The sequence below is a fragment of the Blastomyces gilchristii genome (assembly GCF_000003855.2).
Source record: "Blastomyces gilchristii SLH14081 genomic scaffold supercont1.20, whole genome shotgun sequence".
NCBI classification, from domain to species: Eukaryota; Fungi; Ascomycota; class Eurotiomycetes; order Onygenales; family Ajellomycetaceae; genus Blastomyces; species Blastomyces gilchristii.
In genome coordinates, this window is record NW_003101663.1 from 966,849 (window position 1) to 981,642 (window position 14,794).

Here is a 14,794-nt window from a genome sequence, read left to right on the forward strand (position 1 = left end):
AACTGAATCTTTGCAGAGAGAGATAGATTATGTCACACTTCTACATGAAAGAGTGTTTTATTGCATTGCAGCAGCAGCAATTGCAGCAATTGAAGCTGTAATTGCCTGATTAATGAGTGGTGACTACCTATACAGGCCATTGCGGCTTCCTATACAGGCCGTTGCGGCTTCCTCTACGGGCGGTCATGTGGGGGCGTGCAAGATCGCACCTTCTATTCTAATCAGGTTTTTAAAGCACCTAACATATTGCTTCGCTTCGCTCCGCAAATAAAGCTGGAGTACACCTATAAGATAAATCAAGAAACGCAAAGCTGTCTATGTTCCAACTGTGCCTACTCATTGCTCAATTTCATAACAACCATGGCCCCAACAATCTCGCAGTCTTTCGACTGCAAATTACCAAGAGCACCTGAGATCGAATTTGGTTTTAAGGGCTCCTATCGAGAATTCAAATCCACTGTTCCATCCACCGTTGACATCGATGCAATACCTGTCTTCATCAAAGAAGATGCTTCGGTTTTCCAGACGATCGCAGAAAGATATTTCCCCCCTGTGACACCCTTCAGCCCACTCCAAGCTAGCCTGCCCATACTGGAAAAAACGCATCGTTTGGACACAGAGGCCGACGTTTTGCGGATTTCTATACTTCAACTCATCCATCCTGTGAATATAGCTCTCCAGGAGATACTCCAAGCCGGGACCAAAATTATCTGCGGAACTGAGTCATATGGTGGACCTAAAAGTCGTTTCGATGTGCAGTGGTCCCTTTATTCCGACCAGGGAACGTTGCTGGAGATTCTTGCTGTTCTTGAGGTCAAAAATACGCACATTATACGTCGAGTTGACTTTGCGCCGGCTGAAGCCACCGAGCAGAACTTAGAGATACAAAGGAGCAAGGCCGCCAGTAGAGAGCCGCATTTTACGCTGCTTGAGAAGAATGCAGTTTGGCTCTCAAAGCAAGCCGGTAAATACTCGCAACAGTGCGCCAGTGTTGCGGTGTTTGACTGGAATGCTATGTTTATTTTCAATTACCTTCATGAACAATCTACTATAGGCGGGGCGGTGAGAGGCACTTACTTCGATGAATCTGGCTCGACCAAGGATATGACGTTCCGGCGCCTTCTTTTCGCATTTGTGGCTCGGGCACTGAAAAGGTACGAAGCTGTGAGTATGCGGAGCTAGTTTCTCTGTATTCCAACAGGTATAAATGTACTTGAAGAAGCAGGTCTGCGGCCAATGTCTGTCCATGATTTTGTGTGTTTGTTGTGTCAGATTTGTTATCTTCATGTTGGCGATGTCAGCTGTTCCTGCAGGTCATTCTTTCGTTTTTTTTTTTCAAGTGATTAGTTTTATTGGGTAGCTCTCCTGGGTAAATAACTTAAATCTGCTGTTATCATGGGACTACGGACGCATATCTTCACTGGGTCTATTAATAGTGGAATGCCGCAGACCGGCTTAATACCCCGACGCGACCAGAGACAACCTCACAATCACCCTGCATCCGCGATCAGTATAGGGATTCCGGGGGCCACTACTTAAGTAAATGCTCTACACCCCGGAGCCCTTGTGCGCTATAGGTTTCTTTCCACAGATGAGAGAGAATGCAGGAGAAGATTTGTGGAGTCCCTTAGCAGAAATAACGCTAAACGCAGTACTTCAGTCAAAGGGCTCGATAGCGAGTAAAAACGACCGATCGCTCGAAATAACCTTTTGACAGAAGGTGTCGTTATGGAACGCTCCTTTTGGCGCAAAGGCCACCCTTTTTCTGGACCCTCGCCCGTAGCTATAAAATGAAAGCTCTTCTCATAGGGATACAGTATGTGAGAACAGTCAAGTCTCAAGAGCCTTTATTTTCTATTGTGTCTCAGTTTTATGCTTGTATAATGGAAAGTTTGATGTGAACGGCCAATCTGGGAGGCCATCTGGTGTTTTGTCTGGTCAGAATGTCCAAGGCAAATCGGAGGTTCCGAAATATTTGATGGCCTGTATTTATTCTTTGGTCCCACCGCGTGAGGCCCGTTTCTACGGATCTCCCCGGCTTCCATGTCTGCGGTGATTGTGTATGAAGATGTCTGGCGCAGGACCGCCCTTCGTTTGATTCTCTGTTGTAGTCCAATAATTGATGGAAGTTAGTCAAATTTTGTAAACATCGCTAGTCATACATCAACGGGAAACGTGGTCCGTTAACCTGTGTCTCAAATCTCGGTCTAGCGTCTCATAAGGTGGCTGGCTGCTTGTTGCAAGATATCCCAGGAAGTAAGATAATCCGTTCCGAGCTATGATTCGCGTACCATGGGAATTGGGTGCAAGCATGCCATGCCATGCTCCATCTTCCATTTTGCCAGCAATATGGGTAAGTAGCATCGATCTCTTTGTGACTTGGTCTCTGACAGTTATCACAGAGTTGGAATTCATCGTGACGCAGGCTTTGAAGATGGGATGATATTTATGGGTAATGTGCTTACGGAAAGGCGTAGTCGGTCCCAGTCAAAAGCCCAATGCTCTTGCTACCAGCTGGTATCGATGCGATTTCTGGTGGACAAGCCCTGCTAGTGTCACCTCCAGTGTGCACAGACATTTGGTGGAGTGGACCATCGTTGGTTGGCCACCACAATGGTACTCGCGACCCAGCCTAGCACAGTAATGGTTTAGTGTGGGGCATCCCTAACAGAGAATTTCCCCACCTGTGCTGCCAATTGGTATTGTTCAACTTGAAGTATGTGTTGAAGAAGGACAGTGTGAAAAGGAAGAAGTTGTTCAACATATGAAGAATCTTTTGAAGCTTCAAAAGTTGAGTCTAGCAGTTTGCACCACAATATGAACCCTGTTCACATATTTTCACTCAAGATTTATAGTATGAGCAATGAGATATCAGGATGCCTCTGAACAGTCATGAGAAGAAATTATGCACTTAGACATTTTTCTGTGTTTTGAATCTGGTTGAAAGAACTCCTATAGTCTCTGAGCTCGGATTGTGCTTGGGCGGATAATAGAGGCTTGCTGTAGTGGAATGTTCCAGATGTGGCGGCTAGCCTAGACTGGAACTGAGGAAGAGAGAAACTGCTTTTCAATTCAATCAGTCAACAATTTTGAGAATAAAAGTCATCACCATCGGTCTGCCGGTCGCAGGACAGACAGTAGTTCGGACACAGTCTGGGGATATTGGAAGAAGATTTGGAGTTTTGCGGCTGGAGAAGATTAAATTATTGTCATTTTTCATTGAGCTCTCTCTCATATGTCATACTGACGTCAATGCTTCATCTTTTTTTTAGTTTAGAACGTTTTTGACTTAGGAAAGGCTGCTCTGCTTGAGTGCTGGGTTTTGTTAAATCAAAAAAAAAAAAAATGATTGGCCAAAAATAGAACATCCTTGCTTTGCGCCAAATGAAGAGTTGCATCCGGAAAATTAGAAATTCCGGGTGCTGAGTGAGCCCAGTTGTAGGAAGCTATCCCTTCTATCAGACCACAAAACAGCTTGAACATGAATTTTGACAGTCAGATCTAAATATGTTCATAAACTACCAAGTGTGACATTTATCAAATATATTCTTAGCACCTTATTGCTGATCCAGGAAACTATATCGGCTAGAATCAAGGGATGGGCTTGCCTTGTATGGATAACCGCCTTGCTGCAGATTTTGATGGAAGATGGTCCTTGAAGCAAGCATGCGCAGTTTTGATACCGGTGCCTTATTGTTGACCCAGGAAATGATGCACTGCTGGCATCGGGGGATGGGCTTCCATACCCTGTCCCGTGCATCAAGTCTCAAGCCAAACTTTTGTCTCTCGATTGTTTTGACAATCATCACTAGCCCCCTTACCTCGGCCACCCACGCTTGTTACTCACGGGAGGAAGTTGCTCTTGTAGCTGCATGGCCTTTTGCCTTGCACATGCGCCCTGTTACATGTAGTGATTTGGGCTGCAAAAAACAGCTCTCTCATAATTAGCCTGATTGCTAAATTCAACTAGACCAATGATTGACTACTATCCAGCTGCAGTTGCTGTGTCACGAATTCTTTGCTTTGGGGATTATACAGTCCGAGTCCGGGTTTGGTTGTGTCATATTTGTTTTGGCACCGGGGGCCTTACTGCCGGGGGACAAATTGGTGGGCCCATGCCTATACACGTCAACACGTCTATTCATGAGACCTGTGCGAAAAGTTATTATCCCGACAAAGACAGCCCCCGTGGCGAGTATCAATTAACATGGATCTAAGCTCATTGCCTTGTTTGAATGCTGGCTGGTCATCCATGCTTGGATGTTTTGATCCCACACCTGCATTCGTTCGCATTTTTGGCACCGGCGCCTTACCGTCTTAGCCACTATAATTTTTACTCATGTATGTACCGGGGGAGGTAATGATGAGCTTCCAGAAATGGGCGGCCAATGCCGCTTCCTCCAACTTTAAAGGGGAAGATATCCCCTCCCCCAACAATGATTTTTATGTCCGAATTAAATCTCTTTTACTTGCCTTATACTCTAGATTTTACAGAACATCGGAATAAAAATCCGTTGCGAGCACGTCATCCGAGCCATGGCAGATCAGGTGTTGGTGATTACTACACCTACCCTAGTCACGTGCCACCCCAACCTATTTAGTGTAACTCGCGTAGTTAGATTACAACATAACAACATTATCCTTCAAGAGGTTATGAAGCCCTTCACAAGCAACGAATAACCGCAATAACATGCCAACTACATCTCCATGTATTATTACATGTGTCTAGATGTTTTTTATTGATTAATTGAACTCATGATTAATCTAAGATTTGAGGGGACATCTGACTTAATAAAAGAATATGTATCTTTAAGATAAAGAAATGAGAAAATATCAGAGCAGTAAACTGTAAGAATAAGTACTCACAGACAATTATTCAGGTGTTTGCAGCTTGGCATGATATATACTATTAACTACTAGAAGTATTCACAGTAGAAAGATAAAATATAGAGATTAAATATATAATAGTATTTAAGCTGAGTTATAAATAGTATTCATGAACTTCAGTCTATATAGTTATATGTAGTCAAGAGTCACTAGCTCTATTAGTTATATAAGAGATAGAAATAGAGATAAAGAATTCATGAGAAGTAAGATTTCTTATATACTCTTCTCTCTCTAAGACTTTATCTGTAAAATCTTTTACTAAGTGACTTTATAAAATCAGCTCAGCACTGTAGTAATACTCACTAAAAATTCTTTATATTTATAAAAAATCTCAGTGAGGAAAAATCTCTTATTATTATAAAGAGAAAAGAGTCTGTTACTCAGTTTCTTATTTTATAAAATTCTTTATAATTTATAAATTCTTCTCTAACTATTATACAGATTTATCTTATATCTTTTATATAGAAGAGTTTCAGTTAACTCTTAATTATTTTTATAAGATTCTTATATAACTATTATACAGATTCATCTCACAGATAAATCACTCTCTATAAGATTATTCTTATTAGAGAGAAGTATTTATAAGTTAATCTTTTACTTATTCTTATAAATCATTATTCTTTAATACTGTAGAATTATAAGAAATTTTCTATTCTTTTATTAACTCTGTAGAAATGTAGAATCAAGATATTCATAGTCTGTAATCACTCTTTATAGTTATATAGAAAGATTCAGATCTATGATTTATAATCACTTTTATTTACTAGAGTAATCTAACTATTTTATAAAATTACTCATAGTGTAAGTAAATCTCTCTAAAGTAGTATAAATATCTCAGATCTATTTATAAAATCTTATCTTCTTTTTTCTTTTTCTATAACAGCTCTTATTCTTATAAACTGTGAGTATTATTATTTATCTGTGAAGTATTTTCACTTAGATAATAGAGAGAGAGTATTTCTAATAATATCTGTATATTAATTCAAGAACTTCTTAAGAATAAAAATTTTTTTTAATTTTAATATCTTTATAAATGATGTCTGATTATTACTAAGCTTTTTATAAGTATCTTTATAATTTCTCTGATTACTTTTTATCAGCTGATAAAGTAGAAATACTACTACTTATAACTGTATCTTTATCTTTCTCAGTCTCATCACTGTACTTAATTTTCAGATTAGCAGTTAATCTCATATCTCTCTCAGATCAGTCTCTGACTCTAAGTAGTATAGTTTCTCTCTTTACTATAAGTCTTCTTATAAGTAATTTCTTACAGACTCTAGTTAACAGTTCTTATAAAGCTCTCAGTGTTATCAGTGTCTTCTACAGCTCTATAAGTCTATAATTATCTTCTCTCTATCTGTACAATCTCTGATCAGATATATGTAAATATATCTAGGTTTTTCATCAATAATTCTCACATCACAGTACATTTTTATAATCTTATTATTAATAAGAGATAAGTTCTCAGATATCTGTAAAATTCAGATAATTAAGATAATACAAATATTATAAATTTGTAATAGAAGTTAATCTGAATAGATGAGCTCTCTCTTTATATCTTAATTATTTCTGAGCTGAATACTTCAGTATAACTGAGAGAGTAAACATAGCTTTATAAGAGATATCTAATTATATGTATAGACAGTCAGCTCTCAAGACTCTGCTATAACTGTATATACTCTGATATTCAGTCTCTCTGAAGTCTGTGCATTTCTAACAATCTTTATATTAAATATAATAATTATCTGTACTGTAGATATAATACTCTCTACTTCTTTAAAGAAGAAAATTAATAGTTATAAGAGAATTAAGTATCACAGATATTGAGAGTGTGAATATGAATTTTCTTTATTTTTTCTTTATTAGTCTTTAAATTGTGTTCACAGTTCTATTTATTTTCTTATTTTTTAACTTTAATAAGAACATGATTTCTTCTTTCTTTATATATATCACAGACTATTCATCTCAGTAGAAACTTATTATTTTATAGACTAGAATTTATAAATAACAGTGTTAATATCTTTATTATAATCAGATTCTTAGTGAAGACTATATTATTCTGACTTATTAGAATTTATAGTATAAAAATCATGTCTTAGTTTCTGTAGATATCTTATCTATCTGAATAATTCTTAAGTGAACTTATTCATCTTATTAGAATATTCTTATCACTGAATCTTAAATCAGAGCTTATAATCTTACTTCTCTGAGTTAATAATCTCTTTAATCTGATATTCTCTTTCACTTTTTAATACTTTATAAACAGAGTGATGAGTCACAGAGTTCTCTTCTAAGAATTTCTTATATTTATAGAGTAAAGAGATATAAAAAACATTATATATCTGTAACTCAGATAACAATTTTAATCTATAGAATTATAAACTAATTTTCTTTATAATCTTATAAGACTCTATTTATAAGAGATTCAGCTTCTTACTAGATCTCTATATAATAATATTTTCTAGACTTAGTCAGACTCTATTATCTTTCTTGAAACTTTTTATAATATACTTAAAGTCATAGTATCTCTTCTGATACTCTTGAGTCTTTCTTAAGAATTCACAGACTTTCTCTCAGATCTTCTGAATTCTCTCAGTCTATTTACAGATATTATTACACTCTATAGTGTACTCTTATAAGTTTATCAATATTATTTACAGATAAGTCTCAGTGAGTATTTCAAAGAGAGTTTTATCTATACTAACATATTTTAAGTTATTATATATAAACTCTGTAAGTGATAATCAATACACTCAGTCATTCTGATTGTAATTGACAAAGTACTGTAGATACTATTTTAATATACTTATTAAATATTTTATCTAATTATCTATCTATTAATGAAAAGCTATACTTAGATCTTATAAGATCTTCAGTATAGTTATCAGATCAGATTAGAACTCTTTTATAAAGATTAATTCTCTATCTGAGATAATATTCATAGATAACTCATGCAATCAGATTATATCACAGATAAAGATATAAGTTAAATTCTTTAATATTAAGTTCTTATAGATGAATATAAAGTGTGTTATTTTAATAAAGTAATTCACTATTATCAGCACACTGTCAAAGTAGATATTATTTATATTCTTACTTTTAGAGAGACTTATAAGAGTATTTATTTCTAGCTGTTCTCAAGATTTCTGTGAAATGAGTAGAGAAGTAAGTTCTTTATATAATCTGAACTACACTATCTATAAATTCTGATAAATAGTATAAGAATTCACTATCTTCTTCACAAGTTCTTATATCTTCAGTCAGAAGTATTTTCTTATGAGTAACTCATGAGTTCTAGTGTCTATAAAATGATCTGCTAGAGAAGAGTTATGATATCTTTTAATAAGTTTTATATATAGAAACTCATTTATAGATACATAAATTCAGCTCTCTCTTTATAAGAGATTATTTAAGTCTCTTCAATTCTTTATTTCTGCAGAGTTAGTCTCTATTATAAGCAGTTTCTGAATATACTAAGTATATTCATTCTTCAGTTGTAGTTCAGACAATCTGAATAGAAGATCTTATAAAGACTTATACTCTGTTTTCTCTTATATCAGATCTTTCACAGTGCTTCTCAAAGTCTACAAACTCTTCAGATTATAAATACTCTCTTCAAGAATTCTTACAAAGATTCTCAGAGTGTTAACTCTCAGTGTTATAGAGAGTAGTTATACAGACTTCTTCTCTCTCTTTCTCTTCTTCTCTTACAGAGAATTGAGAGACTCTTCAGTCAATCTCTTTATAATACTCAGTCTGAGTATTCTGTGAAGCTTTTCTATCTTCTCTAGTCTCTCTATATCTATTATTCTGATCTTCTTAATATAGTCTGATCTGTGAGAGAGTTTATTCACTGAGTTCTTAGTTTTCTTAATATATTTTATCTTGAATCAGAACTCACTCAGTCTCTGAGCTCAGTGAATCTGTTATTATAAGAGTTTCTTAATTGAAGTAAACTGTTATAAACTGTTATAATCAGTTTTAACAGTAATTACTGTTATAAGACTCTCAAAGTAGTGATATTAATAATAGAAGAATTTCACTATTATAAGAAGCTTCTGATTATAAATATCATAGTTAATCTCTATAAATTATATCTTTCATGAGAAAAAGATCACTGAGACTCAGTTCTCATTTAACTGTAGTTATAAGACTATTTCTGAAATTATAAAGAAGAAGACATCTGTCTTTAATCTAATTAAGAGTACAAGATCAAAGTAGAACAGTATCACTGTATCTGTAAATATCTGTTTCAATCTTATAAAGACTTTATAAGCTTCTGAAGTAAGAAAGTTCTCACAGTTCTCTCTTCTTAACAATCTTTTCATTCTCTGTTCATGAAATGACTTTTTCTTATTTTCACTCTTCAGCATATCTGTAAGGGCTAAGAAGATTCTTATAAATATAAAGATAAACTATCTATAGAAATTCACAAAGCTCAGAAAGATCTGAATCTTATAAATACTAGTTAACTTCAGTTATAATAGAATAGTCTTAACTTATAAAGATTTTATCTGAATACTATCTACAGTAATTACATATTCTAGGAAATTATTTCAGCAGATACTGAAGTTGTACTTTATAAGCTTAATATACAGTTCTGTCTCATCTAAGATCTTCAACATACTTTGCACATGCTCAGTATATTCTTTCTTCTTCATAGAGTACACTATCACATTATTCAGATATATTATTATAAAGACATTCAGATATATATAAAGTATTTTATTAATAAAAGACTGAAATGCTGCAGAGATATTAATCAGATCAAAAGACATTACTAAATATTCAAACAATCTCAGTGCAGTTCTAAAGACAGTTTTTTATTCATTTTCAGATTATATTCACAGCTATGTATATATATTGATCATATTCAGTTGTGTGAATATAACAGCTCTTATAAGACAGTTGATTACATTCTTAATCAGAGACAGAGAATAGTAGCTCTTTATTATCTTGAAGTTCAGATTACAGTAGTTTATATATAATCTGAGATCTTCATTCTTCTTCTTCATGAATATCACAGAGGCTTCTACAGAGACCTGTGAAGATCAGATAAAGTCATTCTTCAGATTCTTCTTTATATAGATCTGCAAGACCTCTGTCTCATAATAAGAGAGCTTATAGATTAGTTCTCAGAAGAGTTTCTACTCTTCTATCAAATCTATTATCAGATTCTTCTCACAGTGAGAAGAAAGCTCAGCTGCTTTTATTAAGCTGAACATCTCTGTGAGATCTTGATATTTCTCTAGTATCTGAAACTCAGTTTTTATGACTGTGAGATTCTCAGACACTTATAAAGTCATTATATAGATGAGCTTGTCTTCTCTAATCAACTCTGTAGTATCAACTGATTCTATCTCTGTAAGTGAGTCTATCAATACTGATCAGAAGTATAAACCTGACTTGTGAACAGCTATGTACAGATTGTGTCTTTAAAGTTATATAAGTCTTAAGTACATGTTATCTGTGATATCTGCAATGATCACAGTTTCTACAAATTTTCTTTAGATTTCAGAGAGATCTTACAATTCAAAGATAATTCTTATAAGTCTCTCAGCTCTCAGATCTGAGTTCTCATATTCTGCTTATTATAAGAGCAGGTTTTCAGTTTTCATCTTTCAGTTTATTCACTCTATGAGCTTTAGAGACATTACAGTGACCTGAGATTCTGAGTTTATCAATACTTTTCATACTTATAAGACAGCAGTATCACAGTATAGTCTCTTCTCATAAGTAAGTATTTTTTATCAGAGAAGTAACAGATTCAGATATCAGCTTCAAGACTCTTAAGAAGACTGTTACTAACTCTGTTTATAACTTCTCAAATTTCTATTTTAATTTATTCAGACAGTTTATACAGAGATATTCTGATTTAGAATAGATAAAGCAGAGTCTCTTTTTCTTAATCTCTCTATTATACACTCTATTTATAAGAGCTTATGAAGCTCTTTCTCTCTGCTCAGCAGTCAGATATGAATCTCTCTATATCTTATCATCTTTTTCTGATAAATCTATTCTCTGTTATTCTAGCTTTTGCAGAGCTGGTCAGTGATTCACTCTCTGCAGATCTGTGACTCTCACAGTAATCTATAAGTGATGAATAAGAGTCATCAGTTTCTTCAGAATTAAGAGCTTAGAGTCTTACTTAATAAGCTTGTTCTGTATATCTTTATTCAGTCTCTTTATAAACATCATCATTCAGGTCTTATTTCAGAGCTCTGTTTTCACAGATCTTAATTCATATTATAATTTTATAAAGCACTGTGAGTAGTCTTCATCAGATTTCTCATCTCTTTTTCTAATATTAGTGATTATAATTCAGATGTTCTCTATTCAGCTTATAAAGTCTCTTAACTTATTCTCTAGATAGGTCTTAAGAACAGATTAGTGAGATCTCTTATAATCATTCTCTAGATAATTCAGTTAGTTCTTGACTTCAGTGTAATAGAGATCTGTTATTACATAGGTAACAGCTTCTTCATCTTTCATATCACACAGTCAGGCTTGTAAGTCAATTTTAAATACAAACTCATAAAAGCTTTTATAGATTGTTATTTAATAAGTAATCTTAAGTGATTATAACTTAAGAAAGTTTCTTTTCAGTTCATAGATGTCTCTGAAGATCATGTTTAAAGACTCAGTTTGAGAGTGTTTGCAGACAGTAAGCATTTCTTGTAGAAAAATAGCTTGATTCTGTGAGAGATGCTCAAGAATGTTCTTCACTGAGATTGATTTATTTGTGAATTCAGAGAGTTTCTCTGTCTGAGATGCAGAGAATAATATCTTATAAGTGATTGATAAGTTCTCTGAGACTTCTTTTATAAGAGTTATTCATGATTCAGATAGCTGCTTCTGAGTGTCTGCAGTAGAGTTTGCAGGGATTGAGATATATAAGTTTCTAGTTCTTTCAGTCATAATAAGTGATTGCTGACTGACTGAGCTTGAAATATAAGAATAAATGCTTACAGATAATTATTCAGATATTTGCAGCTTGATATGATATGTACTATTAACTACTAGAAGTATTCACAGTAGAAAGATAAAATATAGAGATTAAATATATAATAGCATTTAAGCTGAGTTATGAATAGTATTCATGAACTTCAGTCTATATAGTTATGTGTAGCCAAGGGCTGCTAGCCCTATTGATTACGTGAGAGATAGGAATAGAGGTAAAGGATTCGCGAGGAGTGAGATTTCTTACATAAACACAAGATTACAGATTACTGTTAACATTAATAATAAATCAGAAGATAACTTCTGAGATATTTGAGCTGAATAAAATTATTACAGAGAAACAGTCTGATGAGTTCAATAAATACAAAGACTCAGTTAAAGATATCAGTGAGATGTTAAATAATACAGAGAGCTTAAGTAACTGAAATAATAATAGCTCAGTAAGTGAGAAGACTTGTATGAGACTTGAAATTGTAAGACTTCAGTATAAGATTGAGTGTATGAAGATTAGTAGAGATGAGACTTTTATAAGTGATAAGATAAGAGCAGATCTGATAGAATATCTTCAATGAAAAGAGAAGATATCTGTTATAATAAAAGTTCTTAAAGAATTCAGAAGCTAAGTAAGACTTATTAAAAGATTAATAGTTCTCACTGAATTTATTAACTACTTAATATAAAGAGAGAAAATTCTTTTGACTGCAGAGCAGTCTGAAACTGATAATATTCTTAAAGATAATAATCTTGATAAGAATATTACTATAAATATACAATATTTCTGAAAAGAATACAATCTTTGATTATATAATTATATATAGTCTGCAATTGCTTCACAGACTAAGACTTATTTCACTATACTTAAGAAGTTCAAATTATCAGCTTATACTTTATAAACTATTATAGAGAATAACTTTTCTGAGAGATCTGCTGTATACAGAACTTATTTATTTAAAGAGCTTATTAAAATAATCTTCAAAAGCAAAGAATCTGACAGAGCTTTTATTGAATATCTGATTATTATAAGAACTGATTATATTCATCTAGAATATAAGATTCTGAATGTTATGTTTTTCAACAGACTACTTACAGAAGTCAACAGAGATTGAGTCTTATTTATAAGAAATTGAATGAATTAAATTGATAAAGATAATACTTAACTTTTAAAGAATAATTTTATAAGTCTGTGCTGTGATATTCTTTTACAGCTCTCTGATGCAAATGAAGTAAATACTGATGTGTCTAGAAATTCTATCAACAACATGCAAGATAAGAATAAGAAAGACAAGAATAAAGAGAATAATAATAATAAGAATAAGAACACTGAATTCAAATCTGAATGTAGAGATAATGATGAGAGAATCTGCTATTATTGTTAAAAGATTGATTATATTCAGACTGACTGTTGAAAGAAATACTCTGAGAAATGTTCTTCAAATTTGAATTTCAACATCAATAGAAATAAGAATAAAGACAAGAATGTAAAGAATATAGATGCTGCTTCTATTCATAATATCATGAAGTAAGTATTTTGTATCAAAGAAAAGGTCTATATAAGTAATCAGACAGGAAAAGATATCTGAATTCTAGACTCTGAATCAGATGCTCATGTCACATCTTACAGAGATCTTATCATGGCAAAACCTCAGAAGGTGAAAGTAATGTTGAAAATAACAGACAGAATGATGATCTCTGCTGCAGCTATAGAAGATACAAAGATTTCAGTAAAAGAAATAAATATACTGTTAAATGATATCTGCTATATTCTGAAGTTAGAAGTGAATCTCATGAGTATGAATAAGCTTATATATCAGAGTTATATCTATAAGCAGTTGATATATGAGAATAATTATACTATGTTAATTATGTCTCTCAACTGCATATTCTCATTTACAGTAAGATTAAATGAGAATGATATCTATGAGATGAAAAGACCAGTTATATACAGAGACTTAATTCAGTTTACTATACTTAATGATGATTTTGAATCTGTGAACACATTATGAGTGAAAGATGATACAATATTGACACTATCTGAAAGAAATAATATAAAGGTTATAGAACTTACAATGATGTAATAACATTAAAAGCTAGAACATCTGAATCGTGTGAATATTGCAAAAATGACAGCAGATTTATGACTAGAAATGAGAATAAGAGATGACAGAGCTTTGTCATTCTGCAAGACCTGTGTACAGATAAAAATAACATATTCAATATTTGTATTAATGATGAGAACTATCAAACCTCTGATGAGATTCTTTATGAACCTTGTAGATGACAGCTGCATACTATATAATGAAGTCAATCTCTCTACTCAGAGAGGAGCTAATTATTGAATGAGTATTACAGATGATGCTACACACTACAGATAAATTATTCTTATAATGTCAAAGAGTGAGATCACTGTGTGTTTGATAATCTTTATTGATGAAATTGAGATCATTACTCAACACTGAATTGAAACTCTATACTGAGATGATAAAGAAGAGTTCAAAAGTCAAGAACTTAAGACCTACTATCAGAGTAAAGAAATAGTGTATGAAACAACTACATCTGATACATTATAATCAAATGACTCAGTAGAATGTACAAATTGAATAGTTGCAGAGAAGACAAGAAGCTTGCTATTTAATAGTAAGCTAGTGAAAGAGCTCTGAGATGAGATAATACAAGCTGTGATTATAATGATTAATATATTCTCAATATTAATAAAGATATTTAAATACAATAATAGAACATCACTTACATCTTTTGAAGCTTGAACTGAGGTGCAATCTTCTATTCATTGAATACAGAGATGAGAGTGCAAGATCTATAAGAAGGATTTAAAAGTATCAAATAAGCTCATAGATAGAACTGATGATAAGAAATAACAGCTGATTGAATATCAAGAATTACATCAATATCATGTGTGAGATTCTGTTGCATGTTGTCTTGAGATTAT

At 33.1% G+C, this 14,794-nt stretch overlaps 1 protein-coding gene across 1 annotated transcript; it reads left to right on the forward strand.

Annotated features, from left to right (window-relative positions):
- Window positions 1-360: 360 nt before the first annotated feature.
- On the forward strand, window positions 361-1,182 carry BDBG_07812 (uncharacterized protein; the record flags this gene model as incomplete). Its single annotated transcript, XM_002621927.1, has 1 exon — window positions 361-1,182. One exon carries the CDS (start codon window positions 361-363, stop codon window positions 1,180-1,182), a length of 822 nt encoding a protein of 273 aa, XP_002621973.1.
- Between the last annotated feature and the right edge of the window lie 13,612 nt (window positions 1,183-14,794).